The 15,664-nt window shown below is 32.7% G+C and overlaps 1 protein-coding gene across 1 annotated transcript; it reads right to left on the reverse strand.

Moving 5' to 3' along the window:
- Positions 1 to 6,467: 6,467 nt before the first annotated feature.
- On the reverse strand, positions 6,468 to 12,078 carry PIN4 (Auxin efflux carrier family protein). The gene is made up of 6 exons (XM_085708458.1): positions 10,571 to 12,078; positions 9,875 to 10,160; positions 9,602 to 9,687; positions 8,240 to 8,397; positions 7,125 to 7,201; positions 6,468 to 7,007 (listed from the first exon to the last, which is right to left on the reverse strand). Exons 1-6 carry the CDS (start codon positions 11,760 to 11,762, stop codon positions 6,941 to 6,943), a joined length of 1,866 nt encoding a protein of 621 aa, XP_085564584.1. The 5' UTR covers positions 11,763 to 12,078; the 3' UTR covers positions 6,468 to 6,940.
- Positions 12,079 to 15,664: the final 3,586 nt, after the last annotated feature.

A 15,664-nucleotide genomic window follows, 5' to 3' on the forward strand; every position in this document is an offset into this window, starting at 1 on the left:
AGAATTTCAAAAAGTGAATTCACTATTCTTCAAGACAATATTTCTATATTAGTTTTCTCAACTAATATCCTAACTATGGGAACTTTTTAGCATTTTGCTTGATAAATAGTCTTTTTTTTTTTTTGAGGGAATGCTTGATAATAGTCTAAAATGTTTAATATAATTGAAGATATTTACTCTTATAAACTTTTTGTAAAACTTCTGTTTAAAAATAAAATTAAAAATTCATCAACGGTACCAAAAACGTCAAAAAATAAAAATTATACAGTGGGGCCAAAATCACATCATCACAATATTAAAGCTATAAATCGGAGAGTTTGTAAAATGTGAGTTGCCACAATGATTTTTGTAGTATCCCAAACACGTGTTTAAAGAGTATATAATGTGTCCATATGTTATCACCGAAATTGTTAAGCCGATCATTGTGACCAGGGTCTGAACTCCAACTTTTCCATTTATATATAGATGCGCGTATGTTTTTAGTGACTATTGTCATTTCGTGTGCAACAAAGTAAACAAAATATGGGTTGATGAAAAGCAAAAGCTAGCACACGTGTGGGTGAAACTAGAGTGGCCATATAGTTATTGTTTGTTTCCTTAAAAAACAAAAGGCATGTGATGGTGTAAGCATCAACACATTGCAAGCCACAACGTACGTCTTGGGGTGTGTCGCAACGCACGATTGCGTATCGCTTTCAAGGTTAAGCATGTTGGTCTTTGCGTAATTTAGTGGCTATGTGTTTTAACCCATACATACGATGTTTTCTATGTATTTTGACAAACTACAAGTACCCAAAACTCCTCAATGGAACACACTTGTTCATGTCTAAAGAAATCAATGTTGTCAATTCCAAAGTACAAAGGGAATGGAGGATTCTAGCTTCTAAATTTTTTGGAGATGGTAAATAGATAACTTCAAAGTTTGCTTCTTGTGCGTGTGTTTCATGCAAATAGTACATGGTAATGGTACTTTCTAGGAGAGATAGATACACCCTCCGGTCACTAATATAAGCAAAAATCTACGTTTTAGGTTCATTCATTTAATGATGTATGTGGTCTATAATAAAGACTATGTACATCATTAAATGAATGAATCTAAAATGTAGATTTTTGCTTATAATAGTGACCGGAGGGGTGTAATTTTTAAAACTTAAAAACTAGTACTAGTTTGTAGTCAAATTTGACCTATTGATTGAAGCAATTAGTTGATTTTTGCCGATCGAATTGAGGTCAATCAAGAAAATTAAACCAGTTGTAAGTTAACTTAAAGGTGAAATTTGGATAAGTTATGCAATTTAATGAGTTTACTAAAGACTAGTGGGCTTAAAGATGAAAGGAAAAAAAGGAAACAAATGGAAAGAAAATGTTGGAAACAAGTTGATCTAGAATTAATCCGTAACGTTTGCTTAAGCGTGCAAATCATTTATAGATCTATATCTATCAATCAAAGTCAAAGAAAAAAGAGTTTATCATCTAATCTTTTCAAAAAGAAAGAGTTAATCATATAAACAGAATGTGCGTATGATTAGCAAGGATCATTTGCTTTGTGTAAAAGTAATGTATGTAGCTTGCATATAGTTTTCATTATTTTATTTTTTTTGACAAAATATAGTTTTCATTTATATTAATAAATAAAATAATATGTTACATGTATTTCAAAAAAATAAAAATAAATAATATGTTACATGTAACATAAAATAAAATAAAAAATTAAAATTATAAAATGAAAATGCACTACAAGAATGTATGGAATTTAAGCCCACGCAAAGACCCTTTTGCAGTGGAATTTAAGCTCACACAAAAAACGCCCTTGCAAACAATTGCAACAAAATTATGGCCGTCGCAAAACCCCATATAGTTTTTGCGTGGGATGCATGGCTGCTACAAAAGCCAGTCTGCCATGCTGACAAAAAGTGGCATTTGCATGGAACACCAGGCCGCCGTAAAAGCCCTTGAGTTTACGGAGTAGCACTTTGGTGCCATAGCTTTGGTGCCATTGGTGCCATAGCTTGCATCTCCACCACACACACACATCACACACACATCCCCACACACATCCACACACATCAATGACTAGGATTTCCCAAATGGCACCAATGACACCAAAACTATGTCATGGAAGTATTTCCCGAGTTTACGTGGGGAAAAATCTGCCGCAAATGCTACAAAAATTGTTTTAGGAAATATATATATATATATATGGGCATTTGCATGGAAATTTTCCTCGGCAAAAGCATATACACACACATATATTAGATATATGATTGAAATTTAATTTAATATTAATAAAAAACAATTATTATTTTTTAAATATAATACTTTCAACATAAAATTATCAATAATTAAAAGCTAATGTCATCAAATAAAATATTACAAAATGATACCAAAATAAAATTATAAATTAAAATGTCATTAATAATTAATACAAATTATAATTATAATAATAAAACAATTTTATAATAAATTAAATATTAAATAAATAATTAAACATTGAAATAAATTTACCAAGATATTGATAAAAAGTAGATGTTTGAACTATAAAAATGTTGAAATATATAAGTTGTAGAGATAATGTAAAGAAGTTGTAGAGAGAAAGAGGTAGAGAGAAGAAATAGTGTAAGAATGAGTGAAAGAGAAAAAAGTGAAAATATATATAAATAAAAAAATCTAACCGTTGAGGATTTGCGGGGGCCTGAGATCCAAATCAAATTCCAACGGTAAAAAAAATACTTGTTGGACGTTTGTGGCGAACTGAGGTTTGACGCAAATCCGAAATGTAAAAAACTAGAGCATTTGCAGCGGTTTGATTTTCGACGCAAATCCCAACGGTAAAAGAACTGGAGCATTTGCGGTAGATTGGATCAGGCGCAAATTTCAAAATTCCAATTTGGAACCCAAATTTTGCGGCGGACAGAAGTTAGGTGAATTTACAACCAAAAAGCGGAAGGTCAACTAACCTCCAACATGCGAATAAAGAGATTAAACAAACGAGAATCTTCTAATGTTGTTCCCTTCACCGAAAGCAACCCATCACCCTTCCTCCTTTCTGGTGCTCTAACCAAATTGAAATCTTCAAAGAAAAAAGTCTCATACTTGACGTTTTTCCACCAAGACATTAACCAACCACATTTTCTGGTGTAAGTAACAAACAATACAATGCCACATTCTAATGAAAAAATCATGATAAAAACAAGAAAGGGGAGAAAAGGCGATGCAAATTAGTGATTTCAGGCTAAAAAATGTCTCAAAACTAGTCGCGGAATGAATAGATAAATAAATGGATGGTTTAAATAGAAAGAGGTGGTTATGGTTCTATGTGGTCAAATTACTTGTTCCTTGACTTTATAATTTTAGTATTAGTAGAATTTTTATAGTTAAAATTGGATCTACATATAATTTAAATTACATATTTTTGTTGATGTCCAGTTATGCATCATTGAACTAATAACTAATGAAATGTTACAAGTTTTCTCTCATAAAAAAGATATAATTTAAATTACAACAAGACAATTCAATATTTTTTCTATCGGCTCCTAGTATTTCGGACGATCTTAACTCAATTAATTATTTCTTGTATACGAAAATCTTGATAAACATAAGTGTTGGGATGAATTAAGTATGAACTAGTTGCTATATAACACGATAAAATCTATCCCGAGAAATAACGAAGGCACGTGACATATTGAGAGTGAATTGTGAAAATACAGGAGGCGATTTGCAAAAGGAATTGTGCAAAAATCACGGGTGGCTAGCCAATAGGAATAAATTTGGGATAACATCGGGATAAGCAATTCACTTGATCTAGCATTATTCAAGCATAAAATTGTGAACGGAACCCGTGCATGCGTAAGTATGTATGAAAGGTTTTGGGATAAATTGTAGTAATAAAAAACAAATAATTGTTGGTGGGTAAAGTACTAGAAAACCTTGACTTGCCAATTGAGAGTTAAAATCCTTGATGGTATTTTGATTGCAAATGAGGTAGTTGACGAGGCGCATAAATCCAAGAAAGAATTGATGATGTTTAAAGTTGATTTTGAAAAGGCCTACGACTCAATGGATTGTGGGTATCTTGATTCGGCGATGGGCAAAATGTGTTTCCCTAGTTTATGGCAGAAATGGATCAAGGAATGTGTCACCACAACTACTGCTTCAGTTCTTGTTAATGGTAGCCCTACCGATGAATTCATGCTTGGCTGGGGTTTACGACAAGGTGACCCACTTTCACCTTTTCTGATCTTATTGGCAGTTGAGGGCCTGAATGTAATGATGAAGGCTATGGTTGTTTCAGAGTTGTTTCGTGGTTACAAGGTTGAAAGGGGTGATTCAACGACTTTATCCCATCTACAGTTCGCTGATGATACCTTACTTTTAGGTAAAAAAAGTTGGGCTAATATCCATGCGTTGAGGTCTGTGTTGGTTCTTTTTGAGGCAGTGTCTGGTCTAAAAGTTAACTTTCACAAAAGTAGTTTGGTTGGGGTAAATATTGCTGAATCTTGGTTGAATGAGGCTGCGACCATTCTTCATTGTAAAATGGGTAAAATTCCTTTTGTTTATTCGGGGTTGCCTATTGGTGGAAATCCGCGGAGGTTGGCGTTCTGGGAACCTGTGGTTAACCGTATAAAATCTAGATTGTCTGGTTGGCAAAGTCGGTTCCTTTCTTTCGGTGGCCGTCTGATTCTCCTAAAGTCTGTCTTGACTGTTTTACCTGTCTATGTTCTTTCCTTCTTCAAGGCTCCATCAGGTATAATCTCTTCCATTGAATCTCTTTTGATTAATTTTTTTTTGGGGGGGAGTGAGGATCATAGGAAAATTTCAAGGGTAGGTTGGAGGTCTGTGTGTTTACGAAAGGAGTATGGAGGGTTGGGAGTCAGACAGTTGAGGGAGTTAAATGAAGCGTTGATGGGTAAGTGGTGCTGGAGGATGTTAGTTGATAGAGATGGGTTGTGGTACCGAGTGTTGGTGGCTAGATATGGTGAGGAGGATGGGAGGTTGGAGGATGGGGGCCGGAGTGGTTCTATGTGGTGGTCGGAGGTTGTGAAGATTAGGGATGGTCTAGGGGGTGGCGGCAATGGGTGGTTTAGTGACTATGTGGTGCGGCGGGTGGGTGATGAGGAAGCCACGCGTTTTTGGCTAGATCGGTGGTATGGTGATGTAGCTTTTAAAGAACGCTTTAGCAGGTTATTTGATTTAGCTGTTAATAAATCAATAACGGTTAAAGACATGTTCCTACATGGTTGGGGGGAAGGGGGTGGTGGTTGGCAATGGCATAGGAGGTTGTGGGTGTGAGAGGAGGATCTTTTAGCAGAGTGTAGGTTATTACTTTCTGATGTTTCTTTGCAGCCTCTTTCGTATGATGTTTGGCACTGGTTACCAGATCCTTCTGAAGGCTACTCTGTTCGTGGGGTGTATGATATGCTTACAACTCAGGAGACTCCTCAGGTTTTGCAGAATGCCGATTTAATTTGGCATAAACGGTTCTTCAAAAAAAAAATTGGCATAAACAGGTTCCTTTAAAGGTGTCAATTTTTGCTTGGAGGCTGCTTCGTGATCGCTTTCCCACCAAATCAAACTTGAAGGCACGGGGAGTTATTGATGCAGAGGCGTGTCGGTGTGTTTCTGGATGCGGCCAGGTGGAGGATGCTCGTCATTTGTTTTTGTTGTGCTCGTGCTTCGGGTCGTTGTGGCCTTTAGTGCGGTCCTGGATTGGTTTTGATGGTGTAGACCATGATGACATTTCTGCCCATTTTATTCAGTTTACTAATTATACAGGTGGTTTGAAGTCGAAAAGGTCCTTTTTTGCAATTTATTTGGCTTCTTACTGTGTGGGTTTTATGGAATGAAAGAAATGCTAGATTATTTAAACAGAAAGAATGCTCTTTAGTGCAGCTTTTAGACAAAGTAAAATACCACTCTTTGTGGTGGTTGAAAGCCAAAAATGCTATTTTTGTTTTTGGTGAACACATGTGGTGGTCTAGTCCTCTGTCGTGTTTAAGCATTGGATATATTCTTTTTGTATGACTTGTGAACTGCTTCTTTTCTAGTGGTCTTTTCGGCACACCTTATGTTGTGGAGACTACTATTGCTTGTTAATATAATCCATTTTTGCTTGTTAAAAAAAAAAAAAATTTTGTCAAGTCAACTTCAAAAGGCATGTTACCAAAGAAAAGTTCAAAAGTATAAAGTATAAATCTCACCTTACCACCTTAACCATATCAATCTAAAATATCATTTGAATTTAGATATTATAGTATCTAACAACATTGCAAGAAGATGGTGGACCAAATTGCACACTGTCACCATTCAAATTCAATGAATAACTTTTTAAATTTGTCAAAAGAAAAAACCTAAATAAACAACTTTAAAAGATAGACGACAAACGAAAATAATTGGTGGATCCATGAACAATAAAAAACAAAACACAATTATTACTAATAATGTAATTGTAACAATAATCACAATAATCATGGTAATAATAGGTAAAAAGGCTTCATTGTCATTTCCAATTTCTTTTCCTCTACATAATTACTTCCTCAACCGATTTTCATATAAAATTATACAAATGGTTGATAGAAAGGGAACCATTTCTAGATATAATTTGACTTAGCTTAATCTACCATTCCCATGTTTTCCTCTTTTATGTCTCCCTTACAATGTTACATGCTCTCTCTTGAGGTCCTTGAAAATTACATCATCTTGGAATTTCTAATACGGAGACATTAGCATTATGGGAATTCATTTCAACCTATCAACTTTTTCTCAAATTCCCATTTTTCTTTGTTGGAAACTTGGAATGACAATTTCTGTTGGTGAAATAACTAGTTAGTAGTGATCCTTCTCAAATAAAAAAAATAAAAAGCTTTCTCCTTGTGAAGAATAGAATACTTCATTTGTGCTTTCCATGCATGTTTACTATCTTCCAAAGTATGAATAGGTGTTTTTACAAACCAAGGAGAATGTAGTAGAGTAGAGTAATTGGAAGGGCTATTAACATACCAAATATAACCCTGCAATTCAATTTATAAAAAAAAGAGTCAATTTCATTTGTATTAGATATGATTAATAAAGCTTAATTAACATAAAAATGTGATTGAAAAATAAATAAGGATGATTTGTTTGCTTACGCTGTACTAAGAATGGCTGGATGGACATTGTACTCTTTTGCAAACACAAATGGAACAATCCCTTGTGGAAGTGCAGCCTATTGTCAACCACAACATTCATTATAAGTTAACAATCTCATAATTTTCCTTCAATATTATCATGTTTTGTGATAGGAATCATTCATAATATGATAAGTAAAAAAATAACTAAAATTCCAAAGAAGCAAGAGAGAATGGATTAGCATATATTGGCCAAATAGAAATGCTTATTGACACACTTTTTTTTTTCTCTATCAAAGTACTTCACATGTATTCCATTAAATTTACTTAGGATTCACATTATTTAATGAAACACATTTAATATAGTTAAAGAATTGCTAGCATTGTTACGTAAGTGTAGATCATATAGTTAAAAAGGTTGTAGAGATATTTAATATGTTAAGATGCACGTTCGAATCCGCAATACCTCTTTTGTCGTACTAGATGTGTGTAAATTTCAGTTGCTAGACTCTTTAAAACTAAAATAATTTGTACCACTCTTCTTTATTCAGTGTCTATTGGGGATATATATTAAACTTCTAGACTTTATTTTTCACATTTTTTGTCAAGACAAATATTATATATATATATATATATATATATATATATATATATGGGTTATGATAGAAGACACCTTTTATGAAGGTGTCTTTTATCAAGTTACTCTATGAGCATTTGCGAAAAGACACCAACTTACTTTTATGAAGGTGTCTTTTAGCAAAGTTATAACTAAAAAGTGAAAATCACACCTTAAGGTGTGACTTGTTAAAAGACACCACCAAAGGGTGGCTTGTAACAAAACCCTATATATATATATATATATATATATATATATATATATATATATATATATATGGTTATGATAGAAGACACCTTTTGTGAAGGTGTCTTATATCAAGTTACTCTATGAGCTTTTGCAAAAAGACACCAACTTACTTTTATGAAGGTGTCTTTTAGCAAAGTTATAACTAAAAAGTGAAAATCACACCTTAAGGTGTTGCTTGATAAAAGACACCACCAAAGGGTGTCTTGTAACATAACCCATATATATATATATATATATATATATGATGACAATAGTATAAGTATATATTAACCTGAACAATAGCTACATGTAGGAGGGTCCCACGGAGGCCAACGGCGATAGAAGCTGCTGCCATAACTGCTGGACCAGTAAGGAATCTTATAGCCATGGCAAATGAAGCAACAGAATTCCCACATGCAATGATCTTGGGTTGAAGAGCCATAAACAGACCTAAATATAATAAACAAATATCAATTCCAAGCTGTATAACTAAACCTTAGAAAAAGAAGAATAAACAAAAGAGAAATGATATTTGTACAACCAATTTTTGACAACTGTTGTGACAACCCTCTCTCTCATACTCACATGTGTTTTTATTCTCTCTCTTCTTCATTCTCTCTCTATTCTTTTTATCCAATAAGAAGAGAGAAAAAGGGGTTGTCACACAAGTTGTACAACAATTGGTTGTACAAATATCACTCCTCTAAACAAAATGAGGTTATGTCATCTATCTTTCTTCTAAATTTCATATTTAAAATATTCATTTGTCTTAAATTATTGGCTACTTTAGAAATATATCAACAAAAGGGTAAAGTGGAAGTTATTGACTTGAAAAAGTGATGTAGTGACATTTTTTTAAAAAATGCGACACTTATTATGGGACAGAACGAGTAATTTCCTATTTAAATCAATATAAATAAGTTTTATAACACTTGAGGAGTTAGCTCAATGTTAAGAGATTGATTTTGTAGTCTTAAGATATAAAGTTTAAATTTGCAATTAAGATGGTTGTAAAAGAACCATTAACCACTTTAATTAACAAAGATTTCTCCACTTCTCCGATATTTAAAAAAAAACATAAATAATATTTTTTATATATGAAATGCATATATCTTAAAAGACACACATAGTGAGACAGGGTGTGATATATAAAAAATCAAAAAACAAAATTCTTTGAAAATAAAAGAAAATTAGTATATAGGATTTTGTGATTCCATTATTTCAACCACTATGGTTAATTAGGGTAGCAGTCACCACCACCCTTGTCCATTGTGTCTGAAGAAGAAGGTAACGTAGTTTAAAATTGGGTCCCATATGTCGGGGACATTATGCTCAACAAGTGAACAATATCATTCATACAAGAGTACTTTATATTTATACAAACAAACATCACCAATATAATGGATGGCTATGAGTTGTTTACATGCTTTGCCCCCAAATCCATACTTTTCTCATATTCATACCTACCCATACTCTCAAATTCAATCATGTTGGATTGCACCATTCATTTTACTTTACTACCACCTTTTTTATAATTATCAATATGTAAAGTTTAGAAAAAAAAGAAGTGACATAAAGTACTTATATTAACTTTTTTATGTGATAGAAGAATTATTGAGGAGAAATTGGATAAATGGATTTTGCTACCACTTACCTAAGCTAAACATAGCCATTCCAAGACCAGCATCAGACAGTATGGAAATTGATTTCTCTATTATTTTAGGCATATGAACATCCCACCTGCATGTAAGAAAACCAACAATAATAGTTACATAACTAATTTATGATAATAATAAAAAATATGAAGAAAAGAAAACAGCTATTGCTGATCATTTAGCAATTATTACAATCCAAACTTCTTTTAATTTTTTATTTATAAGTTATAACTGATTTTTTTTTTATTAATTGTTGACTTTATAATACCTACCTAAAGGCAACAAGGGACCAAATAAGACCAATGAGACTTGAATAAGTGTTTGGATTACGGATAAGTTTCCTCCAAACCATAATGAGTATGAGACGTGTCATGACGCTCGCCGGAGGCATGAGTTTTCCGACACTTGAATCCGCGACTCCGGTGGCTTTAGGGTGGAGCTCCGGCGTTGAATTCGAGCCCAACTTGTTAGGTCCATTGGGTCCTTCTCCTTGTTCTCCTACCTTCACCCCATTGAACTTGAAGTCCTCTTCCCCACCAATTTCCTTTTCTTGACCACCTTCAATTTAACCAAATTAGAAACTTATCATTACATAAATAACATTTAATCATAAAAATAAAACCTTAAATAATCATTATTAATATCTCTAACAAAGAATTAAATAAATTGCACTAGCTTTTAATCAATGACTAATCATTGTTGAAGTTCATGTCCTTCGGAATATACTAGGTTTAATCTTAGAACCAATGGATCAAGAGGCTTGAATATTATATTGCACCAACTATATTAGAATTAAATTAGTCTATACCTAAGAGTACTATATCTCTCCGTTGTTAGATTAATTTAACAACGGAGATGTAGTTAAAGAGGTTGCTCTTACACCGTTATAACTATAATTAACTCGATTGTAGGTGCAATTTAAAATTATAATTTTGAGATAAGAGAATAAATAGCCTAATTTCCTATACCTTTGTTATTGGTTTCACCATTTTGATTATGTTCATCAGCCACCACCATCCTGATCTCCTTAGCACCCTCTTCGGATTGTTCCGAATTTCGGAAGACATTGAGGCCAGCACTTTCCGAAACCGGTGAAGCACTTGAGCTCCACACAAACATATGCAACTCTTTATCCTGAGAACCTTTTGTCTGCAATTGAACCTGCGGTTGTTGCGGCATCATATTTTGATTCTGATTCTTCACAGGTTTAGTAGTAGAGGAGAATTCCGGGTTTGGCACCGGATACGAATTAGGCACAGTTTGCGCTGCCGGATAAAACCCGAATCTAGGAGAACTTGCACCATTTTCTTCGAAATTTGAAGGTCTAGGAGTTGGTCCTCTAGAAGAAGACTGGACAGAATACAAATCATTAGCCCCAAAATTGGAATGTCTTGGTTGATAACCCATCATGGAGTAAAACTCCTGATGGTTGAAATTAGACCCTCTTGGGGTGGAGCTGAGACTATAAATCTCAGCTCCAGTCAAATTTGACGGTCGCGGAGTATTCATCATAAATGACCTCCGCGACGCGTTAGACTTCCTAACAGTAACATGTAACTTCCCATCATCACCAACTGATGCATCAGTTTCAAGAAAATCTCTTCCATCTAACGACATAACATCCGAATCGACCTTAAAGGAAACAATGGAAGCCGCGGTTTCTGGAAACTGCTCCATGATTAAAAGCTTAGCACCACGGTACTCAAAAAGAAAAAGCAAAAGAGTGTACCAAATGATACACTGAAGAACCACAACTTGAACCATTAAGCTACCTGAATAATCACCATACATAGCAATTAACAAAGGAATTCCCATAACCAAAGTGTTAGGAAGTGTTGATAATGAAAAGATTGTTATCATCCATTCTAAATTGCCATTTTTAGTGAACAATGTCCATAATGAAAGTGCTACTAGCATGATGATTTTTTGAAGTGTGTCTGCAGCTATGAATCTGAAGTTCATTTGATATGGATTGTTGGTTGAGATGAAGTGGAATGAAAGGAGAGGTACGGCGAAAACCGCGACGAAACGGTTTATACCGGAACATTGATCCGGCGAGAAAATCTTCCACCAACGGACCGAACCGTAGGCTAAGATCATAGCAACATATAATGGAACCACTGCTGTTAAGACAGTGTAAAGATCTTTTAGTGTTATCATTTTGGATTTTTTAGCGAAGTTTGTTGAATGGCATGTGAAGAAAGGAAAAATAGTTGAAAATTTATAATAGAAAATGAAGGAAAATGGGAAAGAAAACGGTTGGTTAGTTAGTTAACTAGGAGTATAGGAAGGAGATGTGTTTCACTCATTCTGTGCAAAATTTTGGTGACTACTCTGTAGGAGTACTTGTAATAGTACTGGTTTGTGAGACTAAGATGAGGGTATAGAAACTAGAAAGAGGTGGTGTGTCAGAGAAAGTAGGGGGCTAGTAAGTGTGAGTGTGAGAGTGAATTTGTAATTGTAGAGTACAAGGTGTGACTTGCATAGTATATGTTGAGGGTATATATATAAGCACAATGAAGAAGGGATATATTGGGTATTTTATTATTATTATTATTATTTTGTTAAATTAATATATCTCTACCGGAAAGTGTTTGGTTGAAAGGGTTTAGATCTCTTTACACTTAATTAGAGGGTTTGGATTCGAATTCAGTCATTAGATACAACATGGCTGAAAATCTTGAAAGTTTTATGGCTTATTGCGATCCTACCCTTATTTACACACACAAAATATAACATATTTATGCGAGTATCTACTAGACTAAATTCACAAAATAATTATATTTTGACAAAATTTCATAAAGTAATTGAGGTTTATTTAAGGAATTAAATCTTTTACTATAGTATTTGATAGACACATGTTAGAAATCAAACCTATGGTGGTATAAAGAACTAAACTATGTATCAAATGTGTCACTTCATGTTTGTAACTATTGTAATTAATATTAGCTATTGAATAATATTTGTTTGGTGTATTTACATTGTTGGTCCCTATAGTTTGAGCTATTTGGTTTCTCTAGGTTCTTTTAATGATTTTAATCCAGTTAATTTATTTTATAAATTAATGAGATGTGTTCTTATCAATTATATTTCACATCAATCCTTTAAAGACTCTTTTTATTTATTAAAATGTTATAAATTCATTGATGGTTTCGAGATATAAAATAAAATTAAGTTTAAAAAAAAAAGTTAAATAATTTTTCCGTTCTTGAAAATATATAAGATATTGATTTTAGTACCTAAAAAATAAAAATAAATGTATTCATCCTCACAATTCTTTTTTTGTTCTAGTCCCCAATAACCAATTAATATTCATATTAATGTCAAGATTATGACTTTTTTATATTCAAAATGTGTTCATGTTATATTCAACCCTTGTCTGTCCATATTATGTTCATGGACATATCAAAATTATATCCATTAGAGACAAAAAATAAAAGAATAGATTTTGTGAGGATGAAAACATCCCGTTTTATTTTTAAGGACTAAAATCAAATTTGCTATATTTTCAAGAACAAAAAACTTATTTAACCTAAAAAGATATCATAAATTTGAAGATTTTTGTAGAATTTGATATTTGATTTTCAAGAGAAGATAATTTGATATATTTTTTTTATGGTTAAATGTGATATTTTAATTGGTTAATAAATCTATGAGGTGTCAACTCAGATAAGAGATGATTGTGTTACCTCAGAGGTAGGGTTCAAATACCCTTTAGGACATAAAGAAAATGGTTAATTTTAAGTGAAGTGGTGTGTAAAGCAATTTAATCAATTTAAATTGTAATTTTTCATTTAATAGAACTTGAGGATTTTAAACAAATGAGAGGGATCAAATTTAATATAGCACAAACCAGATGAACCAAAGTTGTAATTAAAGCTATTGTTTTAATTAGTTCGTTTTATAAATTCATATATTATTTAAATTCTATGAATTTCAGTCAATTTCATTTTGTATGTTTTTTGAAAAATTGTGTTGGTGTAGACAAACTTATACACAAAAAAGTATCTAGATAAATTTCACAGTTACTTTTTGAGATTAAAAATAAGTAAATTAATGTCAATTCTATATTGAACATGTGAGATAAATTTAGCATGTATATATATAAATTTGCTTTCACAGTTAGATTAAATTGTCTTACCATTAGATCAAATGTTATATGATGTGACTTATTGATATAATAATATGAAATAAACTTGTACATAGAGGCGGAGCCAAGGGACATAGGAGAGCCATGACCTCCCCAAAGTCTCAATAATTTCATTTTTAATAGGTATTTATTATCATTTTTAGCTAAATGTTATGTTATCTATAATATCGTTTGCATTATAAATCATGTGTTAACAATTTAACAAAGCAGTTAAGCGCCTCATCTCTAAGCTTTTGATCATGTGTTCGATTTATGTTAAATTCATTTTTAGCAAATGAACCATATACAAATAGTATAAGATTTATTTATGGGAAATGCTAACCGGTGCCCCCGGGCACTGGTTAAGGATATAAAAAAGGAAATTATATAGTAGTTAATGCATTGAAATTATGTAATTAATTTATAATAAAGTCAAAAACAGTTTTCTTTTATGGTAATAATTCTCTTTTATGGTATGCTTAACCAGTGCCCCAGGGGCACCGGTTAGGAGGACCCTTTATTTATTTGTGCATAGAAGTTTAACTTCAATTGTCTTAAAAATAGTGTATAATTAAGTGTAATTTATAGCTTAGTTTGGTGAAGAGCGATAGGAGGGGACCAGGGAAGAGTGAGGTCGGGCCCAGGGTACCCGTGTGAATTGAGTTAGGAAGTGACTGCATGCTATGGTTATCTTAACCTACATGGGTTGAGATTCATGCAAAAGGTTGCAATGTATGGGGCCAGTTTGTGAATTGGGATTTTCAGTGAATAGAGATTGGAGAGCCTCTTGCTTCTTCTTTCTCTTTCAAGTTTGAGCATATTTTCCAGTCCAAACCACTCCTTTTTTGGATCTGTCTAATTAAAATGGGATGTTAAAAGTGTATTCAAACCTAAAAAAAGAAAGCAGGTTGTACTGTAGAAAAGCTTAAACTATCCTATGTTAAATTATACATCCTCCTCTTTTCTGATAAATATTTGAATTACAGTTCTCTTATTTAATAATCGAACATGTACTACATTATAATCCATTTTATATAAATAAATATTTTACTCTAGGTTTAATCCATTTTAAAGTGCACTACTTATTCGATTCTTAAAGAATAGAAGTGTAATTCAAACATCTCTTAGATGAATAACACATCAATTTTACTTTAGGTTTTTAAGCTATCTACTAACTTTGAGCCACCATTTAAAATAATTGCACTATTCTTTTATGAGAGAAACTTAAATAAGAGATATTTAAGTTTCTCTCATAAAAGAATAGTGTAACATTTTCTAACAAATTTTGCATAAGAGAATTAGAGAGCATATATTTTTTAACATACGAATGAAGGATGATGTAATTTAAAAATCTTTAATCAATGAAAGGGTGACCTGGGTTCGATCCCCGGCAACGGCGTCATTTTCTCTTTTGCTTTCTGTTCTTCTTGTCAAAAAAAAAATGAAAGTGCAATTTACCCAAAATACAATTGACCTGATTTATATATAAAAAAACAACAGATTATGAGATATTTTTTGTCTCTATCTAAAACAACGGATTAGGAGATATTTTTTAGTAGTTTGAGGCAGATACTTAATTTGAGGAAGCATGTCTCTTTATAAGCTTAATAAGAAAAAGTCTTGCTTTCTATTTTTATGGAAATAAAATTAAATAGTATAAATGGTCATCATTATGATTTCTAGTCTCGTTTTTTTCTTCTTTTTTTTTTTTGATTACAAGGAGGGCTAAAAAGCCCGGAAGGAGAAAAAACTACACCGAGATTAAACGAGGGACAGAAACCCCCAAAGCATCAGCTATAACCAAATGACTAAATTGAGTCGGACAAGACTCATAAAAACAAATATTTGTATGCAAGGAACATCCAAAATCAGCTAAAGCATCTGCACACCGATTTGTTTCTCGATAAGAGTGACGCACCACCACCTCACAATC

The sequence above is a fragment of the Medicago sativa genome, chromosome 1 (genome assembly GCF_051527215.1).
Source record: "Medicago sativa cultivar Bolivia chromosome 1, Bolivia_mono, whole genome shotgun sequence".
In the NCBI taxonomy this organism is placed as follows: domain Eukaryota; kingdom Viridiplantae; phylum Streptophyta; class Magnoliopsida; order Fabales; family Fabaceae; genus Medicago; species Medicago sativa.